This window comes from Botryllus schlosseri, chromosome 11 (genome assembly GCF_051294905.1).
Source record: "Botryllus schlosseri isolate E-star chromosome 11, Bs_hap1, whole genome shotgun sequence".
Lineage (NCBI taxonomy): Eukaryota > Metazoa > Chordata > Ascidiacea > Stolidobranchia > Styelidae > Botryllus > Botryllus schlosseri.
This window is the reverse complement of record NC_137246.1, coordinates 19,594,783-19,618,004: the sequence shown is the minus strand read 5'-3', so window position 1 is coordinate 19,618,004 and position 23,222 is coordinate 19,594,783. Positions and strand designations below refer to the sequence as shown.

The following is a 23,222-nucleotide window of genomic DNA, read 5'->3' as shown; positions in this document are numbered from 1 at the left end:
TAAATCGCGCGAAGCTCGAAGAAAATTTTCAGGTTGCATTCATCTGCCCAAAAATACTGTTCTATTTATTGATTTTACAAAAAAAATTCTAAAATTTTGGGGGAGCGATCGCCCCTTTCGCCCCTCTCTGGCTACGCCAGTGTTTGACTGTCCCAGTTGATACATTGTGGCCTAATCTGGCCCGAGTCGTCGCTAGGTATCGTGTACAATGGTACATTATTTCATATACTATCACTTCACCGAAATGTAGGGTTGGAATTAGCAAAGTGACGTGACGTGACGTCACTTCATTAGGTTCACGTTCGCGTTCACATTCACACAGAACCTTTCAAAAAGGTTCGCATTCATTAGCCTACCCCTGACAAGCACGACCGTGTCCGAACAATATGTAAATAGATCGCTTCATTAATTCTTTCGTTTAAATTTGAGATAGTTTCCCATTTCACGAACGCCCAGGCGAGACCGCCGAAAATTACATTTTCCCTGGGTTACCTTATTCAGGCTAACGATTTTGGTAAAGTCGCCAAGAGTGACTTTTTCTGCTACGCCTTAGGTAAAGTTTGGGGTGTGTTATTTGGCTTGTTTTAGAGGTAGGGTTATCGCTATGCTGTTTGACTTTTGGGGGAGAATTATTCCTGGATTGCGTAATTTTCTTGCTGCATACCGGGATAAAATGTAATTTTTCGCGGTCTCGCTAGAATTTATGGCTTGCCAGATATGTCCGCGAAATGGCAAAGTAATAAATTTGACAGCTCTGCAGGAGCTAGGTAGTACAACGGAACCTTTCGAGTACTCTATGAACTCATCAAAAATTATAAATGCAACTTTTTGCGGGACTTTTGTCAAAATTAAGTGCAACTTTTTCTCGATATTAGTGCAACAAAAACGTGCCCTAATAATTAGCAATATCGGTCTGGCGTAAAATGACCAATTGACCATAGATCTCGAAGATTTGACATGATGATGACTAAGAAAGAAACAGGAAAAGGTGATCACCTGACCCATGTCACACTGTTCAGCCCCGGGGTTTGATAGGGGTGAGTATATAGAAAAAAGGTCAACACCTTCGGCCAAACCTCAATATCACAGCACAATAATGATCTTTTGCTTAGTTATCACTAGGGCAAGTTTTTGTTGCAGTCAAATCCGTGGAGAGTTGCATTTATTTTTCACAGAAGTTGCATTTATGGACAAGTTCCTTGAAATCATTAGGGTATGAGATAATCGAATCGATCCGTATCCAAGGCGCTGTGGCAAAACTCAGTGTTGGTGACTTCAACAAAATCAGTAGTCTGAAAAAATTTGCCCATTGAAAATATAATTTTCGGCGGTCTATAGCCAGAATATACGTCAAATCAGAAATGAACTCAAATTTAAGCGACAGTGAAATAATCAAGCGATATATTTACATCTAAGACCAAATATTTCCATTAAAAAATTAGTTGCATGCGATCGAAAAACTTGCAAAAATGTACATAAAAATCGAAAAGTTGCAAGAGACAATGCAGAAAAGTTGCAAAAAGCTGTAATATAAGATTCTCCCAAACAGCTTAAAACACCATACTACATTACTTCTGAGTATTTAGGAAGCCGTAAAAAAGCTGCAAAAGTTGCAAAAAGTTGCCCTAGTCATCACAACGGCAAGTTTTTGCAGCTTTTGCAACTTTTTTCACGGCTTCCGCTAGCTTCCCAAATACTCAGAATTTGTATAGTTTGATGTTTTAAGCTGTTTGTAGGAATTTTTAATTGCAACTTCTTGCAACTTTTTCTATTTTTCATGCAATTTTTTACTTCAACTTTTATCAAGAATTGCGTAAAATGTAAAGGCGCGTGATGCAAAAAAACATGCTATAAAACTATTTATAGGCCTATAGTATGATTCTCCCTTTGATTTGTATAACAAAGAGCTATGTGATGGATTAGAAGCATCTTACATCGCCTAGGCCAAGGCGGGTGTCTGATTCCATAGACTACTCCAAGTCGCTTCGACGCCTTCCTATCTTTTCATTGTATCGCATCCATACGACATTTCATAGTACATAACGTAGTAACGCTGCATGTCAGGCTATTCCTTTGTTAATGTTTCCTGGCTGTGTTTCAAATCGCCAATAAACCAATGACTATGATGATGATGATCTCAATGTTATATATGACGGACCATTTGTTTTAAATGAAACCCTACGCCCACGGGGTTAGTATTCAGGTAATTCAATGCTGCAATTTTATATTGGTTATTCCTAGTTGCACGTTCTACTACAGTACAGCTAACACTGTTGAGTTGAGACTGATGTGTTAGTCACCCCTCAAGATTACGGGACCACAATCTGACATATGGACCTCGCCTACCGACACACGCAGCATTCCTTTTAGTCGCTTCCTTTTATATTATCTTTTCTTAAATTCAGTGTGTATGCCTCTTATTTACATGCTGCATGCGTAGGTCAATAAGGTGGGTGTCTGATTAAAGGACTACTCCAAGTTGATTCGGCACCCTCCTGTCTCTTGTCATTATATCGCAATTGTGTGGTGTATTGATTTGAAGATTTTTTCAATGAGATGATGATGATGATGACCAGAATGAAAGTACAAACTGATGTAATCCTCAATTTACAGTTCTTATCGCCTGTAGCATGCAATTGTTCTGAGATAACCGCGTGCACGAAATCGATTTCCCAATTGAATTTTCGGTGAAAGGAAAAAACCGTGCAAATTCAGCTGTTACGCTTTTCGTACGGTTGATTCTAATCATGTATGTGCGTAAACTTGAGTTATATTGATCAAATATGACAGGAGCATACTTGTACGAAATGAATGTGCAAATATGCATTTTAAACTCTAACTTGAGATTCACCCCACTCATAAGTTGAGCCGTGACACAGTGTTTTGTAATCAAAATGCATCTCGAGGGAAAATTATTTCTTCGAAATGAAAACTCGATTGGATTATATGTGTAGGCATGGGTACATCCAAACAAAATCCTTGCAGCGCCGCTACTGCTTATAATCTTCCCCCTCATGCTGGTATGATATAATGTCACAAGGTATTGCCACGTTCGAGGGATACAATATCCTTCATCATTCTACCGTCATGAGTCACGGCGACTATCCGGAATGGAATAAGAATCACGTATAATCAAAGCACACGCTATGGATGCATATTGCCAGAAGGAAGTGAGTCTGGGAAATCGATATCCTTACAGCACATTTACCGATCACGATGGGTGGATGCAGTGATTAAGCTGTCTAAATGTTTCCTTCGTCGCAAGTTTGACGGACTTCATACCAATATTACGGTATAACAAGTATAGATATCATCCTAATCAGATCTTTGGATTCCAGGAAATTTTTTGGTAATACGACTCCGCGGTAGATATAAAGTTCACTCGCCTCATCCATCGGCCGCCAAAATTAAGTAGATGCCAAGTAGTAACGATGTAACTTGGTTCAAAAGGAAATCATTCAACGTTGACGAGGATGTGTGTGACGTGTATGAGACGTGAATTTCTGTAACCATACCGATTGCGATCACCACGTAATGCGCTCGTTCATCGCTGAGATTTGCGCTCAATACGGTACCAATTTCGGCAAGGTCGTAAGCCACGACGGAAAGCTGTTCATCTTTATCTTTATTGTATTAAAATTGACAGACACTGTGAAAATCCCGCTATTACTTCAATACGCCATGTCAGAGGCAGAAAAGAATGAAGTAATGCGCTAAGGCCCACACTACAGCCAAACAGAGTGTTCTCAAAACTTATAGTATATATTTATAAGATATTTTGCTTGATGATACTGCTGTACTTGAACAGAACATGTTCATAATTACTTAATTGGGCGTAGTCGTCTAACTATAGATTGAGGATGGTCAATAGAGAAGTTTAGACCAACTTGTAGTCTACATGAGTAACATTGGTATAGCCAAGGAGCCAAAGTAGATCGTACAACTGATAAATTTTGGGTTTTGGTGCCGTGCTTATATCATTACACGTTGGGACACAAGGAATCTGGGACCACCTCTCCGCAGAAATGATGCCCTCCTCACAAATTATCATCAGCGATTCTCTTTAATAGTGTACAAGGAAGCTCAAACCTAGACCATCTGTGTCTTAGAGATACAACACGACACATGTCTCTTTTTACATCGCGCAGGCCCAGGTAGGTGTCTGATTTCAAAGACTACTCTAAGTCGTTTCGACACCTTCCTATCTTTTCATTTTATCGCATTTTTTTGGTGTTTGGAAATGATAAAAATATTGATAAACTGATACTGATACTGACAACACAGGTACGCCATTAAGAAAGCTGTCAGTTCTGTCTGGATACCAATGATAAAAAGTGTATTCCAATTTATTCTGTTAAATATAATAATTATGGTATACAGTCAAAGACGTGTATAATCGAGACGAAAATCACACAACATGAACCTATAAGCTTTGCCTTGAATGAAGAATTTTATTTGCTTTTTGACATCAACAGAAAAATTGCACAACAGGAACAGCGGCTCTTGGTTAGATGAAGAAAATAGGCATTCGAATGAATGATTTGACGAGAACCTTGATTCGGCAGTCGAAGCGTGGTATATATAGGTATCCAACCTAAGCAATGCTAAACATATCAATACTACATATTCACATCACTAGAATTCGCGCGACTACTGATCGCGAATGTCGTGAAGACGATCCAGAACGTTTGGAGACTTGAACAATTCCGGGATTTCCGTATCCAGTTTGCAGATCACTTTGTAGATTACTTTTTTCCACGCGGTATCGCTATCTTTTCCCGCCTTCACAGCATTGAAAAATTCTCGTTGACTGGCTTCCGCTGCGTTCAGGAAGGAGCTGGGAACCTGCGAAAAGGTGATTGCATATATAGTTGCAATGTGACGCACTGAACAATATGGATTCCCAATATGCTGGTCCTAATTGGGAGAAATAATGATGTGTGCCCTCCATCTATTAGCTAATCCAGTGACCGCTTCCTATTTAAACTTTCATCAAAGGAATGCAACATTCTCTTCAATGGAAAACTATAGTAATGCAACCCAAATCAGACACTCTATTATCAAAACTTCGAATTATTCAAACAACGCGTTCAAGAAATGGTAATGCTTAAAATAATCACTCGGACTACTGGGACACAACAATAAAATACTGTAATACCAATTCGAAGAGGCGCAAACTTGGAATTGTAACAAAGAACACACTACGAGCGATAATCAATAACCGAAAGAATGTATATTATAATATTGGGCTAGTCATAGCTTCTCTCGTTACTAAGACAAATGATTGCGTCGCTCTCCGCGGAGTGCCCTTCGAGTGGTTTGAGATGTGAGTTTGAGTACTTCCAGGCAACGTGATGAACAAGCCGATAGCAGGTGGTACGGTAGCTCTAGCATTTCGATCGATATTTGTAACAATTTTTAGATGTAAAGACACACTGAAGATCTTTTTCGCCAGTTCATACATAAAGAATAATTGAATTAGCGGTGCTTAGATGAATGATGGAAATGGTTCTCTTGAAACGCTTTGCCTCGATGCTACCTGCGGTTTTCCTCTAACGACGACATATGTGATATATATTTACCGAAAAATGGAGTTGCGTGCTTAATCGTGCGATTGCTCGGCTGAAGTTTTCAAAATGGCAAGGCTTGCAAACGAAAGCCGTCACAGACCATTTGAAGTAGGCTACAATTGAACATGAAGAGTGAATTGCGATGACGGTTACCAAGATTTGGCCGTCTTCTGACATGTCCATTAATGGACAATTGTCCATACACGTTGAAGACGATTTGATTAAAACGTCGATTATTGCCTCGAATGTATACGCAACGTAATCGCGTAAGGCAAACCACAACCCGTACTCAGAAGATGTTGACCAAAGATGCAGTGCTTACGTGGAATTCATTGCATTTGTTGTAATGCAGATTAAGAACCCTGTAGAGTTCGGAGTCCCTCGTAACACGCAACACGGAGGCGTCTTGCGTTCCATCCGTTATTGCTTGCCTGGCGAATTTTTCCATTTGAATGTAGAAGAATTCCCGGAAGTTGCTGAACCATTTTATCAGCTGAGATGTGATTGCCCTGGTAAACTGTAAAGAAAGTTTCGTTCACCCTATTTTCCAACGCTGGTTGCTGTATTAGTGCCAGATAGATGCATTTTTTGTAAATTATAGCACGAAATGAACTCATTAATGATCGGGGATAGTATCAATCACACAATAGGTACCCGTCAGATTTTGCTGCATAAAATTCAAAGTGGTCTAAATAGGGCAATAATGAAGAAAATGCATTCATACCTTCACATCAGGGAAGTAGGTCTTGAGTGTGTTTGCGTTCGGGTATCTTGTGTAGAAGAACATTAGCTTTGCCTTTTTAAGATGTTGTGGAGTTAAGCCTTCTTGGATGTGAGCATTTAGTCAAGGATAAATTGTGGAATCACAAACACGGTATCGAGATAACTGTGCGAGCATGCACCGGTTCCGTGAGATTTGATATATCAAACACTGATTTTAATTATTGTGGTACTGAATTCTCCTGTAAATAAGTAGTTCCAAAGTAGGCATGTCACCCTTGATTTGGGTCGGGAACCGAATTCTGACCTTTTGTTCATCACTTGCAGTCAAATCATGCCTAAATGTCACCTTCAAAGCAATACTCTTTGCCTTTTCAGTGGGACGCTTCATTAGTAAGCCTATGTACATAATATATAACATATATATAGACCCTTAAAGCGCATTTCTGGGTACCCTTGTATTTTCAAACAATGGAACCGGTAAAATTACCATGACTGGTCGACTGAATTCAGCTATAAATCGTTATAACATTTGCTCTTCATGCTATGCTCCGCTTGTTTTACTCCTGGCGAGGTGTTGGTCCTGAGCCCGCGTTGTGAGGAATACAAGATATTTAACTGCAAACTGGGACGCTTCGCAGTTGGTTCATTGTTACGAAATCATCATTCGATTTTCCACATGTACGATTTTGGGCCCCAACAAAGAAATGATTATGCAACAGCCGCACCGAACCAACTGGCTACGCTGACGAATGTGGGAGATGGAAAGAAATTCATTTTAACGCCACGGACATATTTTAAAGTTCATATTTGATAAATTGAAATAGACGAAATGATCATCATCCTTATGTGTATGGTATTTTGACCGATTCCAAACACCAGGAGAATATCAATACAGGGGAAAGAAAGGAGTCGAAACGACTTTGCGAAGTTGAATGGCCATTTAACTCTGGTACCTACTAATTTCGAAGTTATATGGCAGTACAACCATATACATTTGCATTGTACTATATAGGACCACTGTAATTTGCATAAAATGGGTTAACCAGCATGCTGGGTGTTTTTGGCTCTATGAGTAACAAAGCTTTCGGTCCCTTTCTCTACTTGAAAACTTAGAAATGTGCTGGTTTATACAAGGAATTTTTTATTTACTTATATTTTACCGCGGACAGTAGCCTACGCAAAGAGAAGGATGCAAATCAACGGGCGGTGAAACGCGGAAATAAACCCTGCGTCCTGAAATCTGTGAACTCATTGTGGTAACTTGTGAGAGCTAAAATACACACAATGGCGCGATGGGAAGGAAGAATCTAAAACGTGATCCCTATCATTGTAGCGCACTCAAGTAAAGTAATATGAATGGCTATTTCAATCTCACTGAGCACTATGCGCCAAAGTTTTCTGCTCAATGTTGCGACCATACTTTTTAAAAACTTTTGGCTCAACGCACGAAACTATAAACAATATACGTTGCAATATTGAAAAGGATATATTGTTGGGAAAGGCGTAAGTGCTTGCGTCTACTTCATATCCATGATGATCACCTGCAATTAAGTATAAATTTGCATGAGGATATCGACATCGAAGGAGTTATTGCGCTTCAAACAGAGGAATATAAGAAATTTGTAGACTGCAGCTGCGGCTAAAGCTATTCTTCTCAGTCGCTGTTATTCGTAAACCGGTATGAAGTTACGAGTGTTGCGTCTAATGGTACCAAAATATTCGAATATAAGCCTTTTCGTGGTTGGTATTGAGCAACTATCCCATAAAGTAGTCAATGTAGTTACAACTCTATATAGAAATACACAAGAACATTTACCCAAGTATGGTCCGTTAGGATTGCCTCTCAAAGACGGATGCATCGGAATGCGATCTTGCGGCAAGGTAGCCTGGCTGTTTCGCACGTTCCTGAAATCGTTTTGGTTCTGTCTCTGGTTGATAGACGCGAGAAAGGACACGGCGGCGAGGTGAGGTGATTGTGGAACGCCCAGTGGAAACGGCAGGTTTGCGAATGGGTTATACATCATGCCGAACGGGTTCGGCGCCGGAAAGGACTTGTTCTCCGGGCTTCCGTTACCGCGTAGCGATCGCATACCACTAGAAATCGGCGACCTTCGCGTTTCGTGTTTCCTGAACGCGCTTCCGCCCGACATACTTTGCAGTGCGAGTGATGTCGCTATGCTTCCGTCAATTTGCGGCTTTTCCTCGCTCATAGCTAGGGATGACTTTCGATCGTCCTTGTATGACGGAATGGCGCGTGATTTCATGGTCTTCGATTTCGGTGAGACCGGTGGGGCGAAAGGAAAAGGCGGGTAGTTCGCCTCTCTGTCGTGTCTGAATCCTTCGCGGCTGTCTACGCGTTTGCCGCGGTCGGAGTGCTCGCTGCGACTCCTCGGAAATTTATCCTCGGCGTTGTGGCTGTAATCGGTTTGAGCGTGGCGTAGTGATGAGCCTGCGGGGAATCCAGAGGAGGGAGGAGTGAAGTGACTCTTTACCGTGTCCGTCGGACTCCTGACAAACGGATGGAGTTGCGTAGATGATTGGCTGATGCCGGATTCACGCAGTGACTTCGGAGTCGAGTTACCGGAATCGTGCGCTGTGTTTCTTGGCGAACGGTTGAGTGTAGTCACCAAGGACAGGGCCTGGGTTTGCTCGTTATCTTCGCTGCGTTTTCTGAATGACAAAGCGCATGTTCGGACCATGTCATTCATCCTATAATCGGGGTTGACATACCGAGAATTTTCGCTAGAGGTATCTACTATATTGCAATCTTCATGAAATGAGGACGAAGGCCGTTTTTTGCGTTCTGTGTGGACGTCAGCAGCCTCCTCGTCTTTTCCTCTCGAGCTCCGGTAGCGTTTCTGCGATTCTAACCTCCTGTCACCGAGGTCTGAAAGGGTTGTAAGGCGGTCTTGTTACTCTTAATGAAAATCCGACACAATCGCGTCACCAGCACCGACTTTGCTGACAAACGCAAAGAAATACAGAAATAACATAGAGTCTTTCTGCTCACCGTCATGATGTCGAATCTTCGATCTATCGGACAATAATTTGCTGTCATGTCTTTGTAGTTTGAAAGCGTGCTTTTTAGTGTCCCTAAATTAAGAACACACGAATTGGTTTATACGCAAGCGGTAAATAAATATGTAGGATGATACTTACAGTTTCTGGCTCGGAAGTTCGTTTTGGCGTCTTTGATCTATGGAGCGATTTGAAATGTCATCGCGCTTGGCCTTGTGATCGAATCCGTATTTTTTCATGCTTTGCTCCAGAGAAATTCCTTGCCCCTCTAAGATCTGTAACACGCGAAGAGCGGACGCTTCCGCCGCGTGCGCCATCGCGCTGGTCACTTCCCGCTTGAATGTTTCCACAAAAAACTTCTGGTCCGGACTTAGAGATCGTACGAGTGGATTGCACGGCAGCGGGGCATAGTTCAATTTGTTTTTGTTGTCAATTTGGTCAGGATAATGTCTTCTGCCGCCTTCGTGTTTATCATTGTCGTGAATCGAATTCGGCTTTGTCAGATTTGCTTTATAAATAGAATAATCGTTCTCGCAGTTTCTATCATTTGTCTTCATTCGTTTTGATTTGGGCATGTCACATTCTTCGTCTCTCATTTTGCTTTTACGGAAGTCGCTGCTTGCCGGCCACTGATGCCGATTCTCTTTTTCGCCGCTGTTTATGAATTCTAAAGCATGATGGAAGAATTCACCGGGCGACGACGCATCTGAAAATAGCAACACCAATGTCGCGACGTGTTCTATGTTTCCCTCAGAACAGAGTTCGAAAAATTGGGTATTACCTCCCACAATATCCACCATTTGTTTTTGATCCGTGTTCTCATCGGTGCTTTTATGGTCAATTTCCTCTTTGCTGCTCCTTCCACGCTGACCCTAAATTACAGTTTACTCAAGTTTTCTGATCCCGACGCTTTAATTTACTTTAGTTAAGATACTTTTTTACAATTTAGCAGTTAACCTGACCAACACACATCTATGATACATTGGTTTCTAAATAGTGGATAGGACAAACACAGGATAAAGATATTATAGAGAATTAAATTTGACTGATGGGGTGCGTGTTTACTTTTACTGTACATAGATTTATATGTGGTTGGCTACGGAGTATCACTTATCGAAATGTTGCGACTATAAAATATCACGCACCTCTTGATTTGATGAACACTGCCGGTCTCCCTCCTCGTGCTCTATATCTGAATGAAATATATCAATTTGTAAATGTACACTTACGTTAGTTTGTAAGTAACAACAAATACTAGTCACGTATTTCGCCGCGAGAATCAAGCATTGACCATATATTTCACGTGACCACGTGTTTTGAAACGAAGGAAATATATATTTTCAAGAATATATACGTATACCCCATAGTAGTAATGAGAGATCACGCCCATTAAGTTTTAGAGAAATCAGAATTACTCCAGATAACGGCTGAAAATTATTAAAATAGGCAAGCGAACGAACGAACAAAACATCTCCAAGCGTATCCCCGAAGACGCGATTAAAAAAACAAAATGGCGATTCACCAAAAAGACGGCAACAAACGTAGCGAACAGTACGCTATGAAACAATAAATTTAATGAGGCAGATAAAGATATTGACAGCTAGGAAACTGAATGATTTTATAATGTCGCACCTATAATTTGCTCTCTAGCATTTCTTTGCGATACAGAAGACGGTGAAGTCCTCGGAGAGACACTTGAGGGAATCGTTTCTGGTTCCAGGAACCCTTCATCCTTATCCACAGAGGTCGGATACCCTTCACTGATATCACTGTGATTTCCCGGAGATACAGGCGGGGACAGGATTCTTAATATGAGAAGAATTCGATTCTCACCATCGTCCGACCATACAAAATTGAGTTTGGGATACTAAAATATGGAAATCGCGCTTACTTCTCTGATGAAGCAGAGGAATCCATCGACAGTGGCGAATGTGGTTCGCTTTCACAATAAGTACCAGAGATGTCACTAGCGTTGTGGTTGGAGTATTCACCCAGTCCTCGACCAGTAAGGTTTGCCGATTTCAGCGGGCTTGAAGTCCGGCGACGCAATTCAATCGCAGTCGGGTCGACGGTAGCGTTCATATCGAGACTCCGTGACTAAAATATCCTTCGCTTGTCGTACAGATCAAGAGCGAATCAATAACAATCTGAATCTGTGAAAATAATTATACCGTCGTTGAATGCAATGGCAATGGTATCACATCCCATACAATAAACACAAAGAGCAGCTAACATAGAATACAGTCAGAATAATATTGATTTCAAGACACCAAATACTGCACGTTTACTATTTTCGTGTCATCAATGCCGTAAGAAGTTACATAATTTCAAGTCGGACATATATTGAGACAATGCAAGACAAAATGACGAAATTTCCACCACCCTAACGCATATTAACACGCTGTATCGTGCATGCGAGAGATAACTGTGACAGATCTAGCGATCTTTTTCACTCATTACGCGGAAAAGTGTGACGCTCTTTGAAATTATCACACTTCCTGAAGATGACTTGAGCATAGCATAACGAGAGAATACAAGAGAGAATACTTTGTTAAATCGCTACACGATTGGAAGCAACAGGAGACGCTATCCGACCCCCAACTACAAATAGCCTACCGCTCTCGCTTTGCAGTTAACATACCTAGGCTCAGTATGCGATAATACTTTAGGGAAATATGCACTATATTGACATGCGACGCTTTGCCGTGTCCAACCTATGATACCAAATGCCAATGGACATTGCACTGCAAGCAAAATTCCAAAGGAAAAAATATTTTGTTTCGATGTAATCTCGAAGCATCAATTGGTGGGTAAGCATTATACTTTCTATAGACATAAATGCAACCCGCAATTCCACGATCAGTACGTTTTACTTAAACACATTGCAGTATCCATAGCCATACATCATCTTACTGTGTGCCCTAGACCATTTAACCGTAAATTGACCAACAATGCCAAAACCATGATACCAAAGATATGAACCACAGATGCATGGATTTTGCCCTTCGTCACGAGCTCGAGTGTATAAATTCTCAAATTCATTTTTGTGTTTAGTCGAATAAGATGCTGTAATTAAACACGAATGGGGCGCCAAACGAGGGAGCGTCACCAGTAAGCACTTATCCCCCATCTTTACAATTCAAAAACTTTTCGATATACTCTAATGCGGCCCTTATTTAGTATAATTCCGGTCTTGAGCGACCATGGTTGCACAATGCGAAATGATGAGGAAATGTATACAAAATACCAATGCTTTTGTGTGGTGGTCCTTCCTTGTTTAAGGGTGTGAAACGGATCACGATATTTGCAACTTCGTGCAGACCACATATCATCAACAGAGACACGCAAGCCGTGACGTAGGCTACACTATATAACTGCATTTTATATTTATATTGCAAGTGGTATAACCTGTTGGTACACGGATAACGGTTTTTTTATGATCGCAAGTGCGGTATGAGGAAATTGTATTTTATTTTTAATAAGATCAATCATGATGATGAAACAGCGACTTTTTCCTTGTATGCTTCCTTTCCCCTGTAGCTGCGTGCTATACTGTGAGGACACCCATTTGAAGGAAGTCGTGTCGATGCGGACACCTATTATGTGCATTGTGCAATTATAGCGAAAGCTGTCGGTAGAGCACATCTCCACAAATATTTTATGCATTGAAAGGCATTATTGGTAAATACGGTCTTATGTGAACGCTCAATTAACTAAATGTCAAAACTAAAGATCGAAAATCCTGCTTCGTATCTCGTCTAAAAATGCGACTCACAAATCTCTTCTCACCATACATACCACGGAGGCCAGAGGTCTTTCACAGCATGGCTCAAGTACTCAATCCTAAGTCTGGATATAAATGACAATCACGGACGTATTCATTGGCTAAACGGTGAACTTTCCACAGCAAAGCTGGATATTGAACATTGCGGTGAGTGGTGAATGCGATACGATGATGCATGAACCCGTCCCTGTCTTGTATTCTTCCGGCTTCAATATATTGGAATATGATTGCTATGAACGTCTTCCTCATATTACAAACCGGAGAGGTCAATACGCAATGTTCCCTCTAAGCTGCGCACGTGCGCAATGCGCAGTGCTGACACGGTCTCTACGCACCGAAAATCTAAGTTGCGCACAAAAAATCCGAAGTGATGACCTTTTTTTAGTAGTTAAGCACTATTGTCCAAGGGTCTGCGCAATGAGTTGGTGAGTGTGCGCAGACTCGTCAAAAATTAGAGGAAACGTTGGTCAATAGGCATATTCTTAGAACTCTTTTGGCGTTAGATATATAATATAGTCAAATGAAACTCTACTTTTGAGCAGATAATGATATCAACATAATAAATTTATAGATTCACCGCGTTAACTTGTTGACGTATATGATATAATATGTGTCAGTAGCTTTGAATCTAAAAAATGCCTCGTTCAGGTGCATCAGCAAACAGAAAAAAACACCAAATATCGCGATAGCAGAATGCCGTCAAAAAGGTGTCGCGTGAGGTATCAACCGCCGAAAGGTATAATGCGATTTATGATTACACCGCGATCCCCCACCGTAACGTGTGAAACAGTTCGCTTAAGCGAAAACAATTTGCTCAGGTCGATTGTTTACGATAATCCGAACTGTAATGATGAGGGATTACTGCAGATGGAAGAACGCATAAATTTGCCGTGAAGTTTTACAACGCTTCGTTGTGGGGATCGGATGATTTCGTCTAGAACGAATTAAACGCGTCCGCGACGCGATTGCCAAGCGAATATCACAAGAAAGGGTTGGGATTTAGGACTAAGCTGGCATTGATCGGTACTACAGATGACAGTGTTCATCTACGGAATGGTCCGATTAGAAAAGTCGCTGAGCGATTTCATGGTACAGGTATTCAAAATAGAAGCTTGCTGACCGCTTCGTATGGGCGCATTACTCACGCTGGATTTCATAAGACAGCTTAAATATCAAGTAATTGTTTCCATATTGCTGAAGTTTAAAAAATCCACTCTCCATGTCAAGTATCGATAGGCTTGCGGAACTTGCTCGCTACAACTTAATGTTGAGCCCCATGACAAACTCCGTATGTCAGGCAACCAAGCAAACAACGTCGCCAATCCATCAAAACACACCTATGGGGAAAGGCGTCAAGGGAAGTTAATTTCTTTGCTATCCTCTTACGGCTTATTATACCTATATATTGTTAGCAAACACAAGGAGACAAACATTGCAGTGAACGGACAAAGATGAGCGCATGCACCGTGTATCGATGTGTCACATCGTCTTTATGCAACAACTAACAATGATAAGATACAAAAAGCACAGTGTTTGCAATAACAGAGACGCATTACAGATCTCATGTTTGATGAATCCTTACACGAATTTCGGTAGCAATGTGGCTGTTTCCGTTTATTCACCCAGCAGTTATGAATCACGGGGTACATCACATGAAGCGCAGCAGAACGATGCTTAAAGGCGGGCAGCGACCTTAGGGAAGGAACTTCGATTCTGTATAAAATACGCGCGAAGACGCTTTCCGTCGCATAATCATGCGTGCGCGCATCCGCCCGATTTCAGTGTATCTTCCAACCCTACTCATGCCGACTTGAGAATATAGATATCGGGGAATGAGTGATGTAATTTTTGCAACTGATAAGCGGATTTACAGCTTTGCCTACTACCAAGACCAACTAATGGGAGTATTATGATGCCACAACCAAATCCGTAATGTGTAGGTTCAGTGACTGACGTGACTATGACTTTACGCTGTTTGGTGCAGAGGGTTGATCAATGGCAATGATATATTCGCATTTTTATGTCATTCCAAGACGTGAATTCATCTGATGCCATATTCCATGTATTGTGTCTTGTATCGTTGTGTTTCTGAACTTCTTTATCTTCGATCTACCGTGTTGATTAGATACAATCAGCCATCATGGAAATCTTTAGAGATATGAGTAAGCAATCTACTAATTTCTTGTATTCATCAAAAGATTTACCGAGCAAGACACACAATACATGCTCTTCCGACAGCGTAGTTACACACTGATTCGTGTGAAGTAGTCTGATAGCCGACTGCAAAACAAGCCATAACCGTGGGAGTTACGACTAAGATTAAATTTTTAGTGAAGTCGCCGTGATAACCAAAGGTCATAAAGTGGGATAAGCGCATGCAAACACGCAGCACCATGCACATCCCGCCACTCGTTTGTTTGTCTTCGCATACTTGCTTAAGAACGGGACACAAAATCTTTACAAAGTGTACCCAACTCCTCTGAGGAGAATGATTAACCTCACTCATGTTCTTCAAGTGCCAATGGGTTTTTGATCCGAAGATGTGAGAATATAACAAGGTATTGTTGGTATATCGGTGCTCTTGTGTGCTCTGTACGTAACTTAGTCAAACAGTGAAGCTGTCAAAATTGGTAACAGCGCATTACTTGTTTTCTTATCGACTGCGCAATCCTTCAGACGACCTCTCCCCGGCCGTTGCACGTGTTGTATATGCTCGAATCTGAACACCTTCCCAGTTGTTTCGCAAACATGTTATCGAACAAGTGTTTCAGTAAAACTATGTGCATATTGACATTACGCCAGCATAATTGACTACTCATTGTACATCGCTACATGGCAAGTAAACAATGAATGCGATGGAATACTTGTTGCATAAATGGTTAACAATTATGATTATAATCATTGGGCGCACAATCTTCATTTTCGTCTTCACGTAGGTATCATGGCACTACTTATATTATCCCTGCATATTAATAATAATAATAATTCTTCATCTACTGCAATGCTGTAATCTGACTTCTCCATGTATTGCATAAGAATAACAATTTGACTGTATTACTAAAATTTTAAAATTTACTTCAATCTCGCCATTTTCCTTTGGGGGCAGGTTGCTTCCCGGATTATGTGCGTGTATTTACCAGTTCTACTGTGAATTAAGAACATATAATAATATAGCCCCTGTTTTCATAATATGCAGCAGTTTTCAAGTCCATGAAATGGTTTTTACATAATTATGTCTTGTCTCCATACCGTACACCATTATTAGCCGTGTTTCATTTCTTCTTACGCCATTATTGACCGTGGTGCATAAGACCAACAGGTGATAAGCGCCAAATTTTTCTTTTAATAAATAACGACATAATTTGATTTCTCCAGTGATAAACAATCCAATAAATAATGGCACTGACAAACGCTATACCCATTGCTTGGATCGTGGTAAGCAACGAGTGACTGTACGTCTGTTTGCGTGTGTGATATAGGCTACCATACGTTGAACCCGGTGAAATCAGGGGTTTGTTGGTTTGTGATTATTTATGATCAGTAGATCACGCTCACTCGTGAATGTGATCATTCATTATTCATTTGGTCTGTGCAAGGGCGTATACATCAACGGATCGTATCAAATAAGCCCGCGATACGGCTGGGTTTCAAGATAAATTATCGTGCCCGCGAATTCGTTGCAGTACTTGCACGGCCTGACAATAAAGTTTACGAGCAGTGGATATATCGCCTTCATGAAATATTACAACCTTCGACGGTGCGAAGATTTTTATGGCAAAATAAAGTCAACTTGTTTACGAGGTACGAATCTACTCAGCCCCGCCTGTCAGAATCAACATTCTACCCTGGAACTTATTGTCTACTGCTTAGAACTTTGGGGCACTGTGTGTAAGTAACACGCATTTACTAAGGTAACGGCGACATTCGTGCCTAGGAATACCTTCCACTAGCACTTAAGTGTACATAATGCAGGTTTTAGATATAGCAGTGCAAACATACGTTTTGCTGACGACTTATATGGGGTTTGCATCTCGCATTCTGAAAATCTTGTCGTAAGTGCATCCCATAGCGTGGTACCGAAATCATAAAACTTGTTGCAGACATTTGCCGTGTGCCGATTTACGACTTGCATGCACAACGCGCATGCGCATTGCGTATGCTCAACTTGTATCGTCGCTTTCATCCTTGTTGTTTTTTACCATGCCATCGACTATGTAATATTTACTAGACATCGTCGGTCATCTTATGAGATGAGTTCAGCATGTCCTTCATATGCTCACGAATGCCGCGATGCTATATGAAACACACAGACTTATTACATTACAACAGCGGCGTTATACAACGGTAGAATTTGAGTGAAACATTTTGTAATATCGTGATCGGAACGGATGGATTGTATTGAACTTAATTTGAACAGTGGCTCCTGTATAATCTGAGAGTCCGAGATTTATCATCAGGTTAACATGGCCTTAAACTCAAGGTCATGCATGGACCGGGAGATTTTGCATGCTTGGATACTGTGATATACTTGAAGATTGGATATAAAATAAATTATCCGCATCGGCGACTGAAGACTGAAGTAAAATTATTTATGATAGCGCCCCCATCGTATTCGTTGCTGTGTAATGTTCGATACTGATTAATGTCACAACGTATATCTAGAATGTTTAGAAATTTGCATTCCAGCAACATTCCATTTTCGGCTGAAGAACTTCATGCAAAAAGGATTCTATCCAATGCTATGTGATGTTATAATTCTCTTTAAATGTTTCCAAAAGGCGTCGAATGTGCTGATCAAGTAACGCTGACGGTAAGCTCAACAACCTTCAATTCATTGTCATGCGCCGCTATTTGATAATAAATTCAGCGTAACTTGCTTGGTGACTGATTTACCGGAGAAAATTAACAATCACCTATCAGCTATCGCCCTCGACTACACGATAGCTGTACCTTCATTGAAATATTGCGGACGGAGATGCATGTATTTCCACACCCGAATTGTGATTGGGTTTTGTTTGTGAATCGAGCTTGTAACCATACTCTCTCAAGTCTATGGAAATGCCGGTGACATCGCCAAATCGAGTCTTCCAACATTTCCAATTGATCATCTCGACAACTCCAGAAGACTTTGATGCCATAATTACCGGAAATGTTTGAACTTGCTTAACAGGCATTGGCCGCAGTCTGACACCCGTGTGTAAGCGTGTAAGTAAGATTTTCATTCATACGTTGAGTGGGTCGTTGGCGTGAAGGACCTGCTTCGACGACCCGCTCATCCCGGAAATCCCTGGAAGAAAATCTTGGTGCATGCCGGATTATCTTACATCACAAAAATCAGTTCTGATTCGTGCTTAAAATGCCGAAGATATGCATGACACTTTCACAGCCGTGATGTGAATTGACTATTCAACTCTCCGACTGCGGTGCTGTAGTATTTTGTGGTTTCCGTGTGTTATGACACTTGCCTCGTTTATATACAATTGGTGACCTGTGAACTTTAATGCTTGCATTACGAAACGAATGTAACACTCGAATCGAGGGTATTTCGCGAAACTTTTGCTATAGTTGTGTTACCTGCTATATTCACCTGATGTCCCCGCGAGATTTTCAGTCTAAATTAGAAAATATAATGTTTCGACAAAACTGATTAATGTGATTGGGTCCAGCTACCTACAAGCTTTATTCCGTTTTAGGGACTTTCATCGTTTGATTTGCTCAGGGCACCATTCCCCGCTGTCTATTTGAAAAGCCTGATTGAAAAGGTTGATCATTGCAATGAGATTTCATCTATCTGAAGGAATAAAAATAGAACTATATTATAGCAAGATGTCAGTCATCATCGCAATAAAACGTCAGGTAAAATTAGCTTATCCGTTGGGATTAATCAACATCTAACCGCATTATAGTTATAATTAGCGGGAATATTCTGAACGCAATTCTGCAGTCTCGCAATAATTAGTATACGATAACACTTGTAACGATATAGGCCCTTTTTCGCTAATTAATTACCGTCCGTCTAATTCAGAGTTGTGTGTTTGCGTGTACTGCTTTGGAAGCAATTTCGTTATTTGTTTGGAACTTCTAAACGCGGCAATCGTCAGTCAATATGAATGAGTTGAGGATAAACAATGTCATTTCACATTTCAAGAACTATATATCGACTATACCTTACGTTTCGTCTGGGTTCGTTCAGCCGAATAAAGTGGTCTGTACTCAGACTCCGAGTTTGTGCATTTTGCACGAATATGTCAATTGCCAGTCTACATTGGTCACGAATTCAAAACACCTACATGTCAATACAGATGTTTAATTTCCAGTCATGCAACAAATATATAAATCACATACGTCTGCGTCTGGAAACCGAAAATTGAGTTGATATGTATCATCATGATAGCGACGTCGCCGTAATTTGTTGACGGGTTTCACGATGTAAGGGTGCCTTAAAAATAACAATGCAACGGCATACGTCGAAATATCTTCCGATTGCAGGTATATTTGAAATGCGCCCAACGCCATGTTGAAAATATCCGCCACCAAATTTTAAGCTGCACCTCCCGAAGTTCCACGCAGGCTATACGCCTGCAAATTAATTGTCATGTATACCAAGAGCCAGCACATACGGGGACGCGCACACGACTACAGGTGGTGGACGAAAAGTAACAGACTAAGTAAGGATCATTGCTAATTAAACAAAACAGTTAGGTACTTATTACCAGTTGGTATTTTGTACCACGTTCAAGAATGGCTTAGAAAAGCATCGGAAGAAATAACATTTCAGCACCACGAAAAGAAGCACAATCATGGCTCAAAGTCACTAACGAAAGTTACGAGACTACACGACGTCCATGTTCAATGGGGTAATATATGGGTCACAAAGGACGCCTGTAAGGCAAAAATTAACTTTCAATTTGACATATTTCGCAGTAAGGAATCTACGATGAAAATCATATATATTTCCTTCGGAACATGGTGACTTGCAAAGTAAACACAGAGTGGCTAAGAGTGGATGGACAATGGACATTGGACACGCTTATTATTCGTAATCGTAACGTATTCAATATACCGCGCGGTGCGCAACGCTTTGTTACGATCCCGAGCGATATATGTTAAAGTTGACTCGTGTGTCAATACATTTTACGGAAGAGGAATATGTGATACCCTGATTCCAGGGGCAAGATAGCTATCACTTGTCTTCGTAAAACGCCATGCGTTTCGCATGCTATACATTCGGATTGCCTAATCGCAATTGACTATTGTTCTTTTTTTGAGAGCGCAATAGGTCAAGTATACTTTAAGAACATGTTGTTGCAGATATCAATCGATTGAGATCGACACTTTCATAATCACATTTGAAGGCACGCCGAGGAAACTGCCAAGGTGTTCACATTTCTATATTTGTTCATATCTCTCCCGAGACTTTCATTGTGACGTTGACATTTATTTCCACTGTTTGATTGTTTGACTTGAGGAATCTCAACGGAGAGCGCATTTTATATTATTGCTGCTGACTTCTGAGATTCTGTTGACGGTTTTGAGGGACGGAATGCAGAACAAATAAAGGCAGATTGCTGCGATCAAATTGATCGTGGGTAATTCAATCGTGGATTTCTACGGAGCGTACCGAAGGACATCTAACACCCGGATAGCCACCATAAGAACATATGCATTGATTATTCCATCCTAATTTGCAAATATTGTCGACATAGTAATGGATTATTGCATTAAACATGAGAGGCAAAGGGTCTTACGCAAGCGTATACTATACTGCAAAACACTGAATTATTTTTGAATCCGTTCATTGTATCCTTCTCACTCTTTAATTTGCTTAAAACCTTCATTTTTCAACCTTTTCCCATAAGAGCTCATAGTAAGCTTGCCCGGCCTTGTTCTTTGTTTACATCAGAGGTCTCAAACTCAAATGTGCTCGCGGGCCAGTTTTCCAGTTTTGACGACGCCGCGGGCCGCAGCATTTTTAGGAGTATTCTATGTCTTTCCAAGTAGGCCTTATTTGGCGGGAATGAATTGTCCTATTGAAAGTGAGCCGATCCAGCAGACCGTCAGTAAACACACATAGTCAAAATCTGATTCACTCTTGTATCAATTTAGGTCTGGGACGAAAAGAATCATCACTTCTATCAATATTGGAATTGAATTATTGTTGTTGTACTTGATATATATCAAATATAAGATATAGACACCATATGGGCGGACTAATGTATGATGTCATCATAAAAGCTATCGGGTTATAATTTTGCAGCTACTATGAATATTTTGAATTTAACAAATTGGTAATAGAGACTGATCTAGCTGATATCAAAACATTTTTAGGTTGAGCATAGTAATTCCAATCCAGGATTTGGGTATACTTCTGATAAATAGGCTAATAAACTCATGGCCAAATATCGTCAAACATGGGAGCAGAAAAAAATATAAATATAATATAAATATATTATTGAATGTGTCATAGTGATTGAAATGTCGGAATGTTACATCGTTGTAGCGTACCACTACGGTACTCGGTAGCTTTAAGTGGCCTTAATAACATGGTTTAGCGACCACATATGCAACAGATTGCCAATGGGTGCCATAACTACTTGCTTAGTTAGCGAAATACCAATTAGCTGCAACCTTATTCTGATCTATTACTACTGCCCTGATACGCGATTAGTTTGTTGCGTCCATGGTTCTAACAAATTCACGGCATTCCGAGTCCACTCGAGTCATTTTCATTTTGCCACCGAGATAGCACGAGTCTGAGTGATTCTAAGAAAGGTCGCGTCCAAGTCCAACTCACAAATTTCAGTCACGAATCGTCTAAGGGTCAGGTTTTGTCATCATTAATTGGAAATGTGGCGAAACAGTGAATTCCTCTTTACATCGCCTAGGCCAAGGTGGGGGTCTGATTCCATAGACAAATCCAAGTCGCTTCGACATCTTCTTGTCTATTCATTGTATCGCATTTTTTGTGGTGTTTTGAACTGATAAAATTGCTAATAAACCAGTGATGATGATGATTATCCACAGCATAATATATAGTAGCGTTTGCAATTGATGTGATAGTGAAGTTTGATGAATAGTTTCATGCTTTCGGAGCAATTTAAGAGGGAATTTTAAGTTTATAACCTGAAAAGATATATGTGACACTTATATATTGTCAAATGACTAAAAATCTAAAATGTCGTTGCGGGCCGCACAAAATGCTCTGGCGGGCCGCATGCGGCCCGCGGGCCGCGTGTTTGAGACCTCTGGTTTACATCCTGCTGCAACTGGATTGGTTCGTGTCAAAGGTCACGTAAGTGTCTATTGGAAGTCAGTGTGACCATAGCATTAGAGTATTAGACGAACAATTTTTTTCATTCATTTTGAACCTAGGTCGTTACCCAATCGCAACCAGCAACATGCGAATCACGTACGAGTGAGCCTAATACTCACCATGACAAGTGACCCTGTGTTTCGCTCGGTGTTTAAGCACTTTAGTTCAATTTTCCTTCTCTAAAACCAATTGCGTCATTAGACATGAATGGTTGAAAATATTTTCTGGATCGAAGAAAATCGGATAAATAATTGCAACTGCATTCTGCAAACATACAGATGAGGCGTGTGCACTGTGCAGTGTGCACTTGGGCAGTGCAGCCTCTACCTCGGCGCTTCTATCGCCATGTTTGAAAACAATAAATAGGCACATTGGGTTATTATAGGAGGGTAAAAATGTCCAAAATTAGTCGTTCATGTTCAATGTTCATCATTAGACAAATACCAATTATCGTTGAACATGTCAATATTTTCTTATACTTCTCGTAACGACAGCTGAGATAGCGTATTAGTGGTATAATCCACAGATGCCACACCATTGGGTTGTGGGTTCGATTCCGACCGAGGTCGACTCCAGAATTCCTATCTTAGTGTTGGAGGTTTATTTAGGCTGCTACTCACCAACTCATCCGCGTGAGCGGTGTCTTACAAAAAGCCTAGAAGTGGGCCGTGCTACAAGTCGGCAGATACGGAATCAAAAATAAGGAGTATCGGCCTGGTGAATATGACCATAGTAGTCGACAAACACCATGAATACCACAAACAACAGAAACAACAACACCGCCTTCATTGTGAATAATACAATGAATTGCCTC

At 40.8% G+C, this 23,222-nt stretch overlaps 1 protein-coding gene across 1 annotated transcript in view; it reads right to left on the bottom strand.

The window, feature by feature from the left end:
* Positions 1 to 4,431: 4,431 nt before the first annotated feature.
* Positions 4,432 to 23,222, bottom strand: part of LOC145449768 (uncharacterized) — an 82,367-nt gene continuing 63,576 nt past the window's right edge. Inside the window, exons 2-13 of the mRNA XM_080328191.1 lie at positions 11,203 to 11,464; positions 10,944 to 11,116; positions 10,457 to 10,503; positions 10,093 to 10,183; positions 9,453 to 10,017; positions 9,304 to 9,386; positions 9,024 to 9,180; positions 8,110 to 8,963; positions 7,782 to 7,834; positions 6,295 to 6,402; positions 5,893 to 6,087; positions 4,432 to 4,845 (exon numbers count right to left, since the gene is read on the bottom strand). Coding sequence (XP_080184317.1) covers positions 4,651 to 4,845; positions 5,893 to 6,087; positions 6,295 to 6,402; positions 7,782 to 7,834; positions 8,110 to 8,963; positions 9,024 to 9,180; positions 9,304 to 9,386; positions 9,453 to 10,017; positions 10,093 to 10,183; positions 10,457 to 10,503; positions 10,944 to 11,116; positions 11,203 to 11,393 — 2,712 coding nt within the window. The 5' untranslated portion in view covers positions 11,394 to 11,464 and the 3' untranslated portion in view covers positions 4,432 to 4,650. The remainder of the gene's footprint in view (positions 4,846 to 5,892; positions 6,088 to 6,294; positions 6,403 to 7,781; positions 7,835 to 8,109; positions 8,964 to 9,023; positions 9,181 to 9,303; positions 9,387 to 9,452; positions 10,018 to 10,092; positions 10,184 to 10,456; positions 10,504 to 10,943; positions 11,117 to 11,202; positions 11,465 to 23,222) is intronic.